At 43.4% G+C, this 18,144-nt stretch overlaps 1 protein-coding gene across 3 annotated transcripts; it reads right to left on the reverse strand.

The window, feature by feature from the left end:
• Window positions 1–1,783: 1,783 nt before the first annotated feature.
• On the reverse strand, window positions 1,784–18,047 carry PSME3 (proteasome activator subunit 3). 3 transcript variants are annotated; one of them, XM_044418697.1, is made up of 12 exons: window positions 17,903–18,047; window positions 17,541–17,675; window positions 14,004–14,036; window positions 13,607–13,669; window positions 13,307–13,411; window positions 13,065–13,113; window positions 10,233–10,345; window positions 9,515–9,583; window positions 6,746–6,813; window positions 6,584–6,638; window positions 5,921–6,007; window positions 1,784–3,246 (listed from the first exon to the last, which is right to left on the reverse strand). In XM_044418697.1, the coding sequence occupies exons 1-12, from the start codon at window positions 17,942–17,944 to the stop codon at window positions 3,166–3,168; spliced, it is 900 nt and encodes a 299-aa protein (XP_044274632.1). In that variant the 5' UTR covers window positions 17,945–18,047; the 3' UTR covers window positions 1,784–3,165. The 3 variants fall into 3 exon arrangements, with proteins under 3 accessions (XP_044274632.1, XP_044274633.1, XP_044274634.1); XM_044418698.1 differs by lacking the exon at window positions 17,541–17,675; XM_044418699.1 differs by lacking the exon at window positions 17,541–17,675 and having other exon boundaries at window positions 17,974–17,991.
• Between the last annotated feature and the right edge of the window lie 97 nt (window positions 18,048–18,144).

Genomic DNA, 18,144 nt, shown 5'->3' on the forward strand with positions numbered 1-18,144 from the left:
AAAAAAGGAAGAATATTGAAAAACATAGGGTGACAGGTTTTTCTTCCTGCTCCTGAATTTTCTGTAGATTAGCTGCTCAGTAGAAAGCAAGGCAAAGGAGTAGTTGGAAGAGTAAGAGCAAGGCTAGTGGCTAAGGAGGGAGAGAAACAATGAGGTGCAGAGGATAAAGAAATAATGAGGCCAGAAGCTAGGAAGGGATGCTAGGGATGAGGAAGAGAAAGAAATAGCAAGGCAGGAGGCTGGGAGTAGAGAGAAAGAACAAAGGGGAAGTTCTGTGTGGTTGGAAGAAGACTGGGTGAGCCAGTAAGCAATTCTCCCCATTTTCCTCCCAGTCTCTAGCCTGGCCATTTGAATTCCCTCATCATCTCTTGACAAGCAAGGCCCCATGGCAACATAGCCTCCATGGGAGGTATTTTGAATGGGGCTCATAGCAGTTTTTGAGATCCCCAAATGTGCTTATGGGCCTGAAAAACATTGGGGACCCCAGACAGAAGGAAATTGGAATTGAATATTACAGGGTTCTTAGCATGGACCTCAAAAGAACATAAAAGCCACACTGTATCAGATCAAAGGTCCACAGTGGCCAAGCAGACAACCACGAGAAGCCCACAACATGGAAGGTGCAATAGCACCTTCCCACTCATGTTCTATAGCAACTAGCATACAGCTGCATCTGATACTGGAGACAGAATGTAGCCATACTGGCTAGTAGCCATATAGGCAAATTCATGGAAGAGAAGGCTAAGCCATCCAAATCATCCCCTTTAAAGTCACCAAAGCAGGTGGCCATTATGACATTTTACAGTAGCAAATATCATAGTTTAACTATAGGCTTGTAAAAATGTATTTCCTTTTAGCTGCCTGAAATTTCCCATCATTCAGCTTAACTGAATGACTCTGTAATTTTAGTATAACTTCTCCCTCATTCTTTTGGACACACCATGCATAACACTCTATACCTCTGTCATGTTAGCTTTCCCCAGGAAGTTTAAAAGTTAGGATGTCAACATGTATCCATGCCGTGCAGTTATATTCTCTCTAGCAAAGCTCACTGTAGTCTGGCTAGAACTGACTCCTCCATATCTGAGGGGGAACTGCAGAGGCAGAGCTGTTGATGTACTCAAGTCACCTCTGTAATGTGAAGCAGGGCAAACTAGCAAAGATGGTGGCACAGTGTCATCCTGAAGGGGTGCTATGGAGAGACCTCCTTATTTGGAAACAGCTTTTCACAAAGCCTAACTGACATCCTTATCTATAACATCCATAACATAGCCAACATTTTCCTTAACCCTCTGACACAAAAGGCACCCATGCTAAACAGAGACCTCTGCATGCCCCATGCTGATTTGGTCAATATTAATTCAGCCTTAAAGTCAGTTGGGACCAGGAATCTATACTACAATGTACTGAATATTCAATTCTTTCAAGTTTTTCAATTCCTTCATGTCTTAGGAGCCAGACACAGCCAAGATCAACTAATTATGTGGTGCAAAGTATTAAGTGTCAGAAGCAGAAGTTGGGAAATGGACATCCTTGCTTCCTTTACCAGTATAGAGCTTTCCAGTCTTGCCTCACAGCTGTGTCCAAGAGGACTCTACTCAGAAAGCTCAGATGAGAGAATTGAAGTTGGAGCCTCAGTGCTATAGCTCATTGCTGATAAGGGGTGGAGGTGGATGGGGCCATGAAATCCACACAGGTGCAAGCAAGATGGCACGCGAGTGACTGAGCCACAGGCAAAGACCCTGATCACCAACTCACTCATACACATGGTGACTGTTGAGGATGAATTCAAAGTACCTATTACTTTTAATTTGTTGACATAGTAAAAGTTGTACATACGTTCAACATGGCAAGGATATATGAACAATCCAACAAAGCCGCTGACACAAAGAAACACAGGGGAAGGATGGGCGGGCTGCTCTCGGGTAGCAGCTACAGTGAGAACCACTAAGAGCCTTTGCCACAGGGAAGACTATGGCTTGCCCAGCTACAAATGACAATGACAAAGGCATTTGCAAGGAGCCCAGGGAAAATGTGCTTCCTGAGCCCTTAATAGCTGCAGAGGATTAAAAAAAAAAAAAAACAATCAAAAGGAGACGGAGAAAGGCCAAGAAACTTCATTTACCCTGCCACTGTTTTTACAAGTCTAACACCACTCACAAGACTACTGCACAAGAGGAATATAAAGATTAGGAGGACATTTCAAGGAAAACTGTAACATCCCAGGTAGTTGGTGCCCCTTCCAGCTTCCTTTCAAGACTAATAAAGATCAACACTGAGGCCCAAAGAATTAATTTAGACACAGGACCTCTCTTGAATACCATTGCTGGCTTGCTTATTAGGGCAGGAGAAAGAAAAAAAAGATGAGGAAAAAGAGAGAATTTAGATATTCAGCAGTTGAACTATCATGCTGCTGTTAAACAAACTTATCTGGCTGGACCAACAGTCTAAGCAGGCCTGCCTTGCCCCAACTCAAGATCCAGTGAATGCCCCCTAAACTCAAATGTTACATTAGGATTCACTGTCGGATAGAGGAGTGCCATATCAAAAGGAAAGCTACTTACTTGTCAATCTCTGGAAGAGATAAACATGGATTCAAAACTTCAAATCTAATGGATCAAGTAGGGGATAGAAAGATTAATTTATAGTGGCATTAAAATCTGCATGATTGAACAGGTTACAAGGACAGCTGTATAAGATGAAAAGGGCACTCATTTCCCCAAACTGCAGTTTCAGAGGGAAGACTGAAGTGGTGGAACTAATGTTGAAACAGCTCAGCTCTCAGCAGGACTGGATTCTGCTGATGGCTAGTCAAGGGATGAACTACCTAGAAGAAGAGTTCCTTTGGGCTGCTACAGAGCAGGTATTCAGGGCTGCTGGCATTGAGATCCTTGCCTGGAACAGATTGGCCACTACTCTGTTCCCACCTAAGTAGGAAGAGAAGCTCTGCCCCATACTTTCTAGATGTCAAAGATTTGGGGGCAACTCCTACGACCCAAATAAAAACCAACCAGAAAGAATAAGGAGAGAGTTTCTTTAGATTTTTAACTAGAAGTGTGGCAAGGACTGTTTCCAGTCGGCTTCCCCATCCTGATAGTCACATAAACCAAGGCAAAGACTGTCTTGAGCCTACTGAACAGTTCATAAGTTCAGAATGTTGAGAGCTCAGTATAGGGTCTCTGCATTGCTGCTCCGGGGTCGCTTGATCTTCTCAATGTTCTTTAGGATCATGTCGTGCAGAGTCACCTAGTGGGAGAGGAGATGCTGGATTACTTTTCATTCTGGGAGGATAAGGTTTACCACGCATGTCCTGCAAACCGAACAATTGTTGTGCAGGATGAGGAGGACGAGCTGCAGCGAGAGTCTGACTTGCATGCTCCCCACTCCCACACCTTCCCTGATGAGGCTGCAAAGAGCTCAAAAGCTTTTACATCTCTTTTCCATTATTTGTGGTTTCACTTTTTGTCCCAACATGGTCCCATTACACTGGTCTATAAGGAGAATGCCTCGGAAATGGAAGTAGCTAAATTCTACCAGAACTGTGTCGCTAATAAAGGAAAATTAAGTCCTGAGTATTAATTGGCTCCACTTTCCAAGATACAGCTTCAGATCAAAATAATTCAGAATTACGAGGGGGATGTGTGATTATGATCCATAACTTTTCTGCAAAATGTGATATAGCAATGAGAATGGTGCTACACTGATCATTATAAATTTAGTTCACTCTGTGAAATTAGACGTGGTTCAGGAGGAGCATACAGTGAGCTAAAGTTTGGGCCCACTGACATTGGATCAGCTGCATCCTGCTCATCGTCTTTACCATCATCTGAGTCTAAGAGAGTAGGATTCTGGTGAATCTGGAATTGGCAAGTCCTCACCATGGAGTAGAGGATGCAGTGTGGATGGAATGTTTGGATATTCCATGGTCCACTTCTTTTTTCTTGAGATCCCTTTTGCAGTTGGGGGAACCATGCAAAAATAGCAGTTGCTACTATGATCAGTGGGTTCCCTCCACACCATTGGGACTGTGAAAGGCATGAACTTTTTCTTCTAGTTTAGCCAGTGACGCAGATAAGTTGCACATGTAATGCAACAATAATGAGGGGCCCAACTCTTGTCCTGCTCCCCTATTTTGCATCCAAAATATAGTGGCGTGCCTTTTTTACCACTGCCATCATGCTGCACTTTTGAGATGCAAATGTAACATCGCCACAAATGTAGCAGAAGTTATCTGTGCTGTTTACACAGTTTTGAGGCATCTCAGCTTCTGAGGGAAAATATCACACAACCGTTCCTTGGAAATGTTAAGCAATGACACTTTCACAAGCCACCAGATGTAACTGTATGATGTGCAGGTCTGACCAAGAAAAATGTACCTTACAATAAAAGAACAATAAATTACAGTTAGGTAATAATCTTTAGTCTCAAAGTGAAGATAAATTGATACACTTCCATGTGGTACCATTTTCATTGTTCTACCGTACTTTGTCGAGAAGTCACGAGGCATCATGAACATCAGACACCTCCCTCCCTTGTAGGCAAATATACTCGCCTGTGTAAAACTCTTTATTGTGAAATATCTTGAAAACTTTAGCCAACCAGCACCTTTCTCACCTGTTTTATAATTCATCTCCTCAAAATATGTAAGAATTAGCACATTTTATCTTGGAGGTCGATAATTTCCCAAAATTTGTAGACCAATGTTATCTATCTCAACAATCCCTAAACCAGGGTGCCCAAACATTTTGGCCCTGAAGATCAAATAGTTTTGCCAGGAGCAGGAGTGGGGAAATCTGAAGGTTATGCATACACATGTACTCTGGCATAGGAAGGGAAGGCATGTACACACAAACACGCTGCAGCCAGGGTCTCCTCTCCACACTGGCATCCCAGTGAGAGATTGGAGACAAGCAAAGGATAAGCATACACAGAGGAGTCTAGTAGCTGCTAGAAATGGCTTGGAGGCTGCATGTGGTCTGCAGCCCTTCTGCACACTTGCCTTAAACCATAGTTAGTTAAAATCAACTGATATTCAAAAGTAAAGCAGCTTATAAAGTCTGGTTTGAAGTTAACTGTGGTTTGTCAGAAATAAGCAAACATGAATGAAAGTAAGGACACCACTGAAAAGCGTAAGTTGAGCAAAGATGGAAGTGAGGGCTTCCAAGTTCCTCCTCATAGCTGTACCAGAGCAGGAGAGGGGAACCGGGAGCATGCAAACCCAAGCTTGCTGTGGGTCATTCTTGTCATGTGAAGCTATGGTTAACAGTAATGTTTGAACTCTCCCTCTTGAATAGACAGATGCATCTAGAGTTAGCAAAAACAAATCCTTACAGATGTATTTTAGTGAAAGACCTGGCAATATTGATAATGAATTCACAAGGACAACATCCACACATTCAGTACCGCTGTCAGCCTTTACAGTTGCATAAAAATGAGTTCTTTCCACGGTTTCAATCCTTTTTGGCAAGTATTTCAGCAGCCATGCAATAAACATGATAAACATGATTCACCTCCTCTAATAGACAGGCCACTCTTTTTCTTATCTCAAAGTGTCGGCAACTGTTCCAAGCAAACAAAAACATGCGCCCCCTTCTTGAGTCTCTCAATCCAAAAGAGGATTAAGAGGAGATCCAAAGGGGGATTCTTGAGTTCATCTGCTGACCATTTCAGGTCAGGAGAGGAAAGTGGGCTTACTCTTACATTGCAGCCTAAGCTGAAGGCAGTTCAGGAGCAACTGCCTTTCTTGGCCTTAAAAGGCAAGGTCAGAAGATGCAGCATATGAAAGCAGGAGTGGCTCTTACTGCCCCTTCCAAATGGAGGCCACAAAGAAAAAGCTAATGCCAAAAGGAAAGTCAAGGAGAACAAGTCAGGAGGCTAATAGATGGGGAGGCTTTAAAAGAAGCTTTGATGGATGACTTACATATTGGTTTCTGAGCTCCGAAATAATGAGACGCAGACTGATGTATTCCTTTTCATCCATCTCAGTCACTGTACGACGGTAATCCTCCTACAAAGACAGATATTTAGCAACCACTACTAGACTCTACAGACTGGCTGCAACAGAGGGACTGCCCCTGAGATCAGAACTGAGCTGAGAATATTCTGGAAAACTACTGCCTTCGGAGGGTCTCTCTCAGTATATCTCCTTCCCACTTACAGTAAAGGGCTTGACTATTGAGATTGGAATGAGAGCCAGTGCAGTGTAGTATTTAAGAGTGTGGGACTGGGACTCACAAGATCTGGGTTCTAGTCCCTGCTCAGCCATGAAGCCAACTGAGCAACTGTGGGTCTGTCACAGACTCTCAATCCAACCTACCTTACAGGGTTGTTGCTGTGAGGATAAGATTGAGAAAAGATTTATGTAAGCCACCTTGAGTTCCTTGAAAGGAAAAGAGGCGGGCTAGCAATACAATAAATAAATACATACTGAGAACTGGTTGAAAATAACTCCTATTCCAAATCTACAAAAATGGAAAAGCCATGACTTCACAGTAACAATGTTCTTTTAGTTGTTTTTAATGCTCTTAAAGTTCTAATTCTGTATTTTAATTATAAATTTAATGCAGCTGCACTCTATACTTACCACATGGGGATATTTTGCTATTTTAGAAACCAGCTTTGCTCTTGTGATGTAGTATCTGAAATGGAAGCAGAGAAGCAGCTCAATGGATGACATGCCCCCTCTGCTGGTGAGAGGCTGCACTTAGGAGGGAGAGCCCTCTCAGATTCTTGAGAAGGCACCCACCTAGAGATCTGATCCAAATATGAAGCTGCCTCACTCTCCACAGTTCGGAGCTCAGCCACAGTCTCTTCCTGCAAGGGTGAGAGACAGGAAGAAAATATTAAAGGAAGACCCATTCATATCCAGGGTTTGTAGGCCTGGATAATCTGTGATTGCAGAGGCCACGCTGATGGGTCCCCACCTTGGTGAAAGAACATCTAAGTCCAGGACAGACAGAAATAGTTCTCCAATTAGGAAGGGAAAGCTCTAACAAAGACAGCCATACCAGGGAAGCTGCTTCCAGAGAGGCAGCTGAGTTGTTGCTTATTATTAATTTCATTTCTGTATTATTAATTTCAATATCCAAAGCTCTTTGGGCACTTTATGACAGTACATAAACACAATACAAGAAAAAGAAAATTGTCATTAAAAAGCATGTTATCAAAAAAGCATTAAAAACTAAAAACATACACTGAAGAATTAATTCTGTAAAAGAAAAACATCTGGAATGGGTAATCCCCCTAATGCATGGTCCTCAAACTATGGCCCACAGGCTGAATCTGGCCTGCCATGCTGATTTATCAGGCCTACCTCAGAGTTTTTGGACTTGCTCGGAGAAAACAATCTCCAAGCGAGTCCAAAAGCTCTGAGCCAGTGGAGGCGTACTCAGTGGGGAGATGGCTGCGATCGTGGTTGTGCTCGTGCAGGGAAGATGGGCGCAGTCATGCTGGGGTGGGGGAAGAGATGGCCGTGATTGCGTCCGCCTTCCCTGCACGAGTGTGCCTGTGATCACACCCCCCTTCCCTCCATGATCGTGCTGGGGTGGCGGGGGGGAGATGGCTGCAATTGTGGTTGTGCTCATACAGGGAAGACAGCTGCGATCGCAGTGGTGTTGGAGGGAGGGGGGAGATGGCCGTGATTGCGCCCACCTTCCCTGCATGAGCACACCTGTGATCATGCCAGTCTTCCCTGGACAAGTGCGACCATGTCCGTCTTCCCCCACCTAGCATGAGCACACCCATCTTCCCCTCCCTCCCAGCACGATCGCAGACATTGTAGCTATGTCTGTTGAATATGGACATGCTCTTCCCCACCTCATCTTGGGCTTCTGCTGCAGCCCAAGCAAGCAGAGCAAACATTTTAAATTATTTTTTAAAATTAATTAATTTTAATTTTAATTAATTTTAATGTGCAGTGTGCATAGGAATTAGTTTTTTTTTTTCAAACTATAATCTGGCCCCCGAACAGTCTGAGGGACAGTGAACTGGCCCCGTTTAAAAAGTTTGAGGACCCCTGCCCTAATGACCCTGAAAGACCAAGTATACCTTTAAAAACCTTGGCATAAAGAGCCACCTTAACTTAGCAACTGAAAAGATTACCAGTTTGATACCAGGTGAGCTGCTGTGGGCTGGTTATTCCAAGGTTGGGGGGTCCAGCATAGAGAAAGCATTCCCCCTTGGTTGGCACCCTCTGAGCTTCCCTTGCAGTTGGCTCTCAGAGAAAGGTCCCAGAGGTTGAGTGCGGTATGCAGGCAGATTGTGTTTAGAAAGGGCACTCCAAAAAGTATTGTGGTCCCAAGCCGTGTAGGGCTTTCTAAGTTAAAACCAGCATACTGGTGGGTTTGGAAGTTTATATGACAATACAAGTCAACTAAAACTGGTGTCAGCTGTCCAGACCTATGGGTCCCAGGTACAACCTGGCTGCTACGTTCAACATGAGCTGTGGTTTAAGGGGCAGCCCCCCATACAGCAGATTGTAGTAATCTAGTGACTGCCAGGGCATAGATTACCAACATGGAAGATGTGGTGGACAAAGTAGCAGCTACAGACGTTCTGGGAGAAAGTGACCACGACATTACTTGAATTCTTGATTCTAAAGGAAGCAAAAGCCAAGCACAGCCAAACACACACCATGGATTTTAGAAAAGCCAATTTAATAAACTAAGAACAATGATAAGTAAAGTAGCATGGGAAGTGACTCAAATGACAAAAAGAAGTCCAAGATGGGTGGGAAATTTTTGAAAAAAGGAAATTCTAAAGCCACAATTACAAACAATTCCAACAAGGAAAAAAGGTAGACAACAGCAGAAGAAACCCATGTGGCTTCACAGAAAGCTTAGAGACCACCTGAAAACAAAAAGAACATGTATCGCAAGTGGAAGGAAGAGTACAGGTGGGTAACACGGAATTGCAGAAATGGCATGAGGAAGACGAACGTTGGAAATAAAATGAGTATTGAATAAAGGCAGTGAGATGCTGGCTCTTTGCCACCCTCACTGCCTCTTGACATGCCTGACTGTAGGCGCACACCAGGGTTTGATGCATCCTCCATCTATATGCCCATAACTTCATTGTACTCAGCTCTGGGTATACCCTGGACCTGTATGACCTCTACAACAGAGAGGATGCTTAGGAGTGGTCGTGTCCACTCCCTGAGTCAGTTCTGATCAGACTTTCACCAGGAGCACAGCCACATCAGCTAGAACACCCCCGGCCCCAAGTGGCAAGCAGTCCATTTCCCCAGCTCTCCCAAAGCCTCCTCACCAGTCTCACGTGGGCTGAGAGTCCAGGTCAGGAAATAAGATGAGCCTGATTTGTTTTTGTCTGCAAGATAAGCTTCCGAACCCCTGGCCCTTTCCCCAGCTAGCTCAAAAAGCACTACAGGAAAGAACACCCCCACCCGGCAATTTCTCAGGGTTCTCACCTCAACTGTTGATTGTAAACCACCCAGAGAGCTTCAGCTATGGGGCAGGCTAGAAATATATAATCAAATAAAAACAAAAATAATAATTACCTGAATAGAAACACCAAAGTTGTTGCCATCCTCTATTCTGGGAATCAATAGCTGCACCCACATTTTGACCTGCAGGGCAGAATGTCACAAGGAAAAGTGTCACTAGCTTGGTGGATATTCTGGCAGGCTGCTCTGCATGTAAGCCATGAAGATCAGGCTGAGAAAGATAAACTTGTTCCAGAGTATTCTGAAAACAAGAGAACTGACCAAGCATTTCAACCCTAGCCACCTGCATTCAAACCCAATTATTGGCCCAACCCTCACTGAGTTGGTCAGATTATAGAAGCCAGGGGAAGTCAGATGTCTTCAAATAAACAGTTCAAAAGATCAGAACGTTGAGAACAAACAAAAACTTTATCTTCAAGAAAACCAATGGGTCAGACCTGTTTCAAACCTAGGCTTCACCTAGTACACCGGCTGTCTTTGAATAGGAATTTATTTTTGTATGGTCAGCTAAGGTATCATCTGAAGTGATGCAGGCTTACTACTTCAGTGAGAACTGGAATGATCTGCCACAACACATGGGACCAAACCTGGTAAGGAACAGTCAAAATCCACAGGAAAGTGAGTGCCCCTCTTCCTAAACTGAGACTGACAAGAAGAGTTAGGGACCTCAATCTATCTAAGCAGTGATGCTGACAAAGCCCATTGATTAGAGAACTATGTCAGCTTGGGATTGTGGTAGGTGTGGGGGTAGGGGAGTCAACCCAGTGCTCACCGTGTTGCATTTCTCAATCAGCAGCCGGATCTCAGGTTTCACTTTTTCAATGATGTCCACTAGTTGCTGGTTGCTCTTCAGCATCCCATTAGGCATGACAAAGACTTTGGTACCTGGTGGCATGAGAAGAGACTAGCCATTTATTCCATTAAGGGAGTGAGTGAGAGTTTGCTTGCCACTCGGGTGACTACCCAAGCTTTTTCATGCAGACACCTACTTTTCATTTCCAACACTGGACAGGCTTATTCTTACTTCCACCACAACTTTTAAGCTCAATAAAATAAAAATTTCCATCTTTTCTGTATCATCTTTAAGTACTTGCAGAAGAAGGAAATTCTGCTTGTCATATTGCAGTGCTGCAAGAATCTGAAAAGCTGTACCCAATAAGCTGCATTCTTCTGCACAACAGTTAAAGTTAGTTAACTTTCTTGGACCTGTGAGCAGATTTAGGAATTTCAGAACCACTGTCTGGGCCAACACACACAAACACACAGGCTCTCATGGAAGATGTGGTTAGTCATATAATGGCTGCCACAGGGACTTGGCTAGTCAAGAAGTGATGGAGAGCAGAAATAGTGAGCCTGAGAGGGAAGAGGAAATGGGAAGTGTGGCATCCTGGCCCACCCAATCTTCTTCTGTCTCCACAGACCTTTCCTCCTTGCTTTTACTCTCTCCTTTCCCTTTCTCCAACCTCACTACTTCTCTTCTCTCTACTTCTTTACTAAGCTGGTTCTTACTCTCCTAGCCTCTAGCTCTTTGCCTTCCTTTTTCTTCATGCTCACTTAACAGCAGATCAGTGGCAGCTTCAGGAACAGGAAAAAGCACTTTGTGCCCCACTGTTTCATTAAAAGTATTTTTTTGAAGAGAGTAGGAAATAAAGAACTTTGTGAGCTCCATGGAGCCCATGGGTGCCTTGTTCAGGACCATTGTCCAAATGTGAAATGCCTGTTCTTACTTACAGTAACATTATTAATTTTGACTTTGCAATGCTTTGCAAACGTGTTTTGCAAAAGTGTTCACCCCCTTTGACTTCAGCACTTTTTCTGTGTTACAACCTGGAACTGAATTGGATTTAATTGGCATTGTAAAAATGCAAAATGTTATTATTGTTAACTAAAAAAAAATCTCCTGGCACTTCTTGACTGCATAAATATTCATCCCCTTTGCTGTAAGATGCCTGAATAAACTCTGGTGCAACCCACTGCTCCCAGAATACTGTAAGAAGTTGAAGGGAGTGGACATGTGAGCAATTCATGCCACATGATCTCCAATGAAATGCACCTTTTTCTGGAAGGTGCAAGTTTATTGGAAAGTATCTCTCAACCAACAGCACTATGAAACCTAAGGAGCTATTAACATAAGTCCAGGATAAAGTTGTGCAGAAGTTGAACCAACCAGGGTTGGGTTATAACTCTCCCTCCACCACACACACACAAACTTTGAACATCCCCAGAGCACCACTAAGTCCATTATTACAAAATGGAAGGAAATGGCTTAACTGCTACTCTGCCTAGAGAAGGCCAGCCAGAAAACTCAGTGACTGGGTAAAGAGGGCATTTGTCACAGAAGTAACCAAGAGGCCACTCTGAAGGAGCTGGAGAGACCTGCAGCCGAGATAGGAGAATCTGTCCATGGGACAACTATCACCCAGATAATCCAAAACGCTGGGTTTTATGGAAGACTGGTGGGAAGAAGGCCATTGCTTAAAAAAAAGTATCAAAATCATTTTGAAATAAAACACAGCAAATACACGGAAAAAGGTTCTGTGGTCTGATGAGATCAGAACCCAACTTTTTAGCTTTGTTGAGAAACACTATGTGTGGCACAAAGTCAACAATGCACATTGTCCCAAGAGCACCATCCTCACAGTGAAGCATAGTGGTGGCAGCATCATGTTATAGAAATGACTTTTCCTCAGCAGTGATTATTTTGCTGGGAAGAATGGGCATGCAGTGCAGGATCCAGATACAAAGACTGGATGGAGACTTACCCAAGAAGACTCACAACCGTATTTGCTGCCAAAGATGCTTCTGTCAAGTACTGACTTAAGCTGGGGGTGAATACTTATGCAACCAACAAGTGCCTACTTTGATCTTGCTTACGAGTACCTAACTTTTGCGTCACAAGTGAAAATATTTTGCACCTTCACAGTATCAAGTATCCTGTGTACATCAAACTGTAGCAACACTGATTAAGTCCATTTCAATATTAGGTTGTAATGCAACAAGATGTGGAAAAGTCAAAAGGGGTGAACACTTCTGCAAAACACTGTATAATGCCTTACAAGTGACTTCAAAAGTTTAGCTATTATTTGAGTGGAACCGGTTTTTGGTAGTTTTTTTTTTTTTAAATGGGTTTTAGTTCACTTTTAACTGTGGGATGCCAGTGCTTGGCTTTTTTTCTTGGGAAATCAATTGAGTTTAATTCATAGGAAGAAAAATGGAAGCTGAAAACATGAGCCAGGTTGCAAATGATGCGTCCTGGGATTGCTCAAAGAACTGCAGAGTTTCCTGTCCTGCTGAAGACCCAGTAACACTCTTCACCATTACCATGGCATGGCAGTAATATACAAGCCAGTCTCATGGCACAGTAGGGCAGGAAAACTGGGACATTTGAGAGGATTATCTCTAGCACCAAAGTGTTGTCTTGGAGATATACAATTATATAAAGGGATGGACACAAAATAAGTATTTTTATTTACATAAACCCCTTGACAGAGGGTCAATTTTTTAGGATTCTGGATTACAAGACACCTTGCAAATGAGGCGAAAGACCCAATCAGCTTCTCAAGCTCACACTGACAGACAGTACAACAGAGATCTGGGCACTTACCCTGGAAGGTTTCTTCACAGTCTTCCAGCTTTCTCTTTTTCATGTTGGGCTGAAAAAACAATCAGAAAATCCTAAGTGTATGCACAATACTTGAAGGTGGAGCAAAACAGGGAAACAAGGACCCTTACAAAGCAATTTTGTGCTCTCAGTTCACACAGAGCTTTCCCCTGTCACTCCAGTAATTCTAAGCATGATGCTATTTTGAGCAGAATTAAGTATTACACCCTGATGAGCAATCTTACTCCATCCAGTCCATCATGACTGTTTGTCAGCAGGATCGGGTCTGGAACAGGAAGGTTCATATCAGAGTGGATCTGGGTGAGATCGTGAATATTCAAAATAGGATCCTAAAGAAGAACAGACACAGCAGAATGGTAATTGGGCAAGGTTCATCACATGTTACTACACAGAGCCAGCTAAATGTGAACCCCACACTTTGTCAAAAACTGGTATTCATGGCAGCCTCTTAACATCTAGCTTAAGAGGCTGCCATTCACAAAGCAAGAACACTCAGTAAGAGACAGCAAGTCTCCCAGCATTACCTTAAGGAATGCATCAAGTTCTAAAAGCTTCTTTGGGAAAAAATTTGCCACCAGATCTTCAGCCTGAAAGAGAAAGAACAGCCATTTGGGATGCACAAACTAACATTAAAAACTTCTGCATGGGAACCAGAAAAATGAGGCTGAGATCAAGGCTCTGTATGAACCCACAGGAACAAGAAAAAGAACTGGCCCTTTCAGAATTGAGCAACTTCCAAAAGCAAGGGACAGAAGTTCTAGATACCACTGATCCCAACAGACCACTCCTACAGGCAAACTTCCTCCCTGGTAACCCCAATGTTCTGAAAGCCAGCAAAGGCTCTCCAGTCACATTTCCAAAAACTCTTCTAGTTATCCTTAAGCATTAAATGAAATTGATGGGAATGAAACAGACACTTACTTCACCTGTAATCCGCTCCCTGAAAGAATCTACCTGTAGGAGTAAAGAAAAGCAACTTAGAGCACCACATCTGAACTGGATAAAATACAGTGGTCCAAGCATGTGTAAGAGCAGCCATGCTGGATCAGACCAAGGGTACATCTGCTTCAACATTCTTGTCACACAGTGGCCAACCAGCTGCCACAGAAAACCCACAAGTTGGACATAAGTGCAACAGCACCCATTTGCCTGTGATCTCCAGCAACTGGGATATCTAAGGAATGTTATCCCGATAATGTGTGCCAGAGCTGTGCATAGAATCATAGAGTTCAAAAGGGCCAAGAAGGGTAACAGGTCCAGCCCCCTGCTCAGTGCAGGACTCTACATTAAACCATCCCTCTTAGATGGCAGCATCTTGAATGCCTCCAGTGTGAGAGAGCCCACAACCTCCCTAGGTAATTGGTTCCATTGTTGCATTGCTCTAACGGTCAGTTCTTCCTGATATCTAGCCAGAATCTGGTTTCCTGTAACATGAGCTCATTATTCTATGTCCTGCATTCTGGGATGATTGAGAAGAGATCCTAGTCTTCCTCTTTTTGACAATCTTTCAAGTATTTGAAGAATGCTATTATATTTTCCCTCCGTCTTCTCCAGGCTAAACAGGCCCAGTTCTTTCAATCTCTACCCACAGGGCTTTGTTGCCAGTCCCCTGAACATCCTTGCTGCCCTCCTCTGAACTCTTTCTGCAACTTTCTTAAGTTTTCCCATGCAGAACTGGATGGAGTACTCCAGATGAGGCCTGTCCAGTGCTGAGTAGAGAAGTCACATAGCATCACTATATGTTATATTGCTCATGTGAAAACCAATTGGGAGTCTAGCTTTGGGAGGGGGCAGGATAGAAATGAATCTACCCTTGCAACAGTATAATGGAGGGTTAAAAAAATACCCTTTCCTCAGACACATCTGTGGTGTATTTCCCAGTGCTGTCAGGCAGAATTCCCAGTAGCACAGGTGCCAACTGAGCTGATCTAGAAGAAGGAGCATCTCTCTTTCACTTCCCTTATAATGGCTGTCACAGGAGGTTCAGTCCTCATCAGGGGAAACCCTGAGAAACAACAGGCCAGAAACTTTACTTATACATCAGTAAACTCAGAGGCTTATAAGGATCTAATGCAGGCTCTGAAGTGCGGTGGTAGTGATCATGGGCAGGCTTCATGCCCTGCCTTTTGTCTAGATGACTGCTTCCAGCCATTGAGATTTCGCACCACGGATGAAAGGAGACTGGGGTGCCAATTGGTACTGGTATAACCCTGCGGCCCCAGCCTCCCACCACTATGACCCTTTTCTCCCTTCCAAGGCCAAGTTGAGACCTTAGTTGAGAGGCAGCTGACACAATTCTTTCTGAACTGGCTTCAAAGGGGGGGGAGGTGCTTGTTCTTTCGAGTCTTAACTCTGAGATTGCATGGTCTCAGAGCTGGGACATCTCCCTTCCTTCTGAGGCTGCTTCAGCAGTGACCTTCTCATACATGTGTAAGACCATTAACAGTTGCTTGATGATGATACTGGAAAAAATGACCCAAAGAGTCATGTGCCACCATCGAATTATGAAAAAATAGTGCCAACTTTCTAGGTGTCAGCCTTTCACCACTCAAGGTGCCTAGTGCATTGGGCCCAATTTAGGGTCTTCTGGTTTTGAGTGGGTACTACAAAACAATTGACTAAAAGAAAGGCCATACTGGAAATAGGACACAGCTTAGGGGCTGACCACATAGTTTGCATTTCAAACATTCTAGATTAAAGTCCTCATCTCTAGTTTTAAAAATCTTGGGTAGCAGGGACAAAATAAATAAGGACTGGGCAGTTTGTGGCCTTCCACATGTTTGACCTATGACCCCCATCAGCCCAGCCAGTGGTTAAAGGATGATGGGGTTATAGGCAAAAGCACCAGGAGAGGCACATGTTGACCATCTCTGGAATTCCCTACTAAGGGAGGTTAAATTGGCTCCCTTCTCTGTTGTTTTTCTGCTGTCATGCAAACACGTCTCCCCGCCCCCCCCAAAAGGCCTTTGGCATGTAAGCTGGTGTGTAGCTGAGTGCGTCCTATTAAATTAGATGCTGTTTGGATTTTGTTGGATTTTCATTGGGTTTAATTTGCGTTTTCATTACTGTTTTAATGTATTATTTTATTCTTCAGTCTATTATTGGTAAAATAATTGCCTTGTGCACCATGCTGAATATAAAACACAAACATTACTTCATGACAAAGGTAAGATAGAAATTTTCTTTTTTATTGTCCATTCACATAGCAATTACACAGTTTCCCCAACCTCGTGGCCTCCAGATGTTTTTGACTACAGCTGTGATCATTGGCCATACATGCAATGAGGCTGATGAAAACTTGAGGGCACCAAGGGGTTAGGGAACGGTGCACTTACATTATACCTACATGAGCATGATGTTCTATTGTAAACAGCCTTATAGGATTTGTTAAGGATTAAGAGGAAAACTGAAAAGAAAAAAATTAACAGCAAATCTGAGTATCTATAGGTCTGGACACGTTGCAGCAATCTCAGATTAAGGGACTATCTAATGAGCATTTCTACACTAAGGGCACACTCATAATTTCTTAAACCCATATTCCAACACCCTCTATCAAAACAATTGAACTAAAACCACCTCATTCATATATAGTATCTCCAGAGCAATAATCTGATTTTTGAGTCAAACTTTAACACTCCATGATAGGTTATTGACTGTATTTATTAATTGTGCAAAGTGATGACCTTACCCTAGAGAATTCCCTCTTGAGAAACATCACTCTTACCCTAACTGCAGCTGTTATGCAGGTGTTGAAAACTTGTAGTTCTCCATGAACCTTAAAATGTTAATGTACTTGCTGTTAGTCTATTTTGAAATTATATGTTAGTTTATTGAAATCCACTGTTTATATTTAGCATAAATTACTAGCTCTATTGTTGTTATTCTGTAAACTACCTTGGGGAGAGTACGGTATTGTAAAATGGCTGAAGAAGAGCACAAATAAACAAACACCGAATAGCCATATTGTCAAATGGCACGGACATTTAAGGTGCAAATCTAGCTCCATTTACCTGGGAGTAAGCCCCATTGACCTCAATAGGTCTTACTTTTCAGTAGAATATCTAAGACTGTTCTGTCCAGTAATTACTGGCCATTTCTTCTGAAAGCTCTAGGTATAATATCTTGCTTAATGTAAGATAAGTCTTGCTCCTATATAAAGAAGGAGCCCTTACCTCTCAATAAATGATGAAACCTAGCTAGTTCAGAAGGCAAGTTTGGTGCACAGCAAAATGTTTTGAAATGTGTTCCTGAACAAGCACAAGTGTCATTGCAACATAGGCACATTTTATCAGCCAAATATCATGCATGCTTGGTCAGAAACCATCTGAATTAAGAAGTTATAAACTTGCCTTAAATTAGCACTTTTTATCAGTAATTTAAAACAATCGTGATTCAACTTAAACCTACTTTCTGCTAGACAGGCACAAATTGATACTTTCTCACACAACATCTAATTACCCTACAGAGTAGAACCCCCTGGTAAGAGGCAGTATTGCTCCAGTTGTCAGCAGCGCGAGACAAACAAGAGGGTAAGGCCAAGGTCACCATACTGCCCGGTTTGCATTCTTCCGAAGGATAGCGGGCTTGACACCACTAAAGACAAGAATATTCGGTTAGGAAGTCGTTCAGTCCTTTCCGACCTAGCAACCAGCAGGCTCTTGTTATGTTTGTTTTGTTAACAGAGAAGTGCCGAGACTGAAGTCCGCCAGGGAAACACCCGATCCTTCCTAGGAGCGGGTTCGACACTCTGCACATGCTCAACGGCATGGCCGTGGCGAAAGCGCTTATTTTCTCCCCTCTCTCTTTCTCTCCCGCCATACCTTGATCTTAACTTCCGGGTCCACCTTGAGCAGGGAGGCCATGGCGGGTCGGGAAAACCGCTATCACTAACCAGATCCGTCTCTTTCTGTCCCGCGCGCGCGACCACCCGAGCAAACCACCGGCTTCGCCGTTGCCGGAAGTGACAACATAATGCCCCGCCACCGTCCTCCTTTGACCAATCAGCGAGCGCGTTTTCAAGAACGTCAATTCCCCTTGTGTCTTCGTCATCTGCCCCTTATCT

This window comes from Varanus komodoensis, unplaced genomic scaffold (genome assembly GCF_004798865.1).
Source record: "Varanus komodoensis strain SLA01 unplaced genomic scaffold, ASM479886v1 scaffold92, whole genome shotgun sequence".
Taxonomy (NCBI): Eukaryota; Metazoa; Chordata; class Lepidosauria; order Squamata; family Varanidae; genus Varanus; species Varanus komodoensis.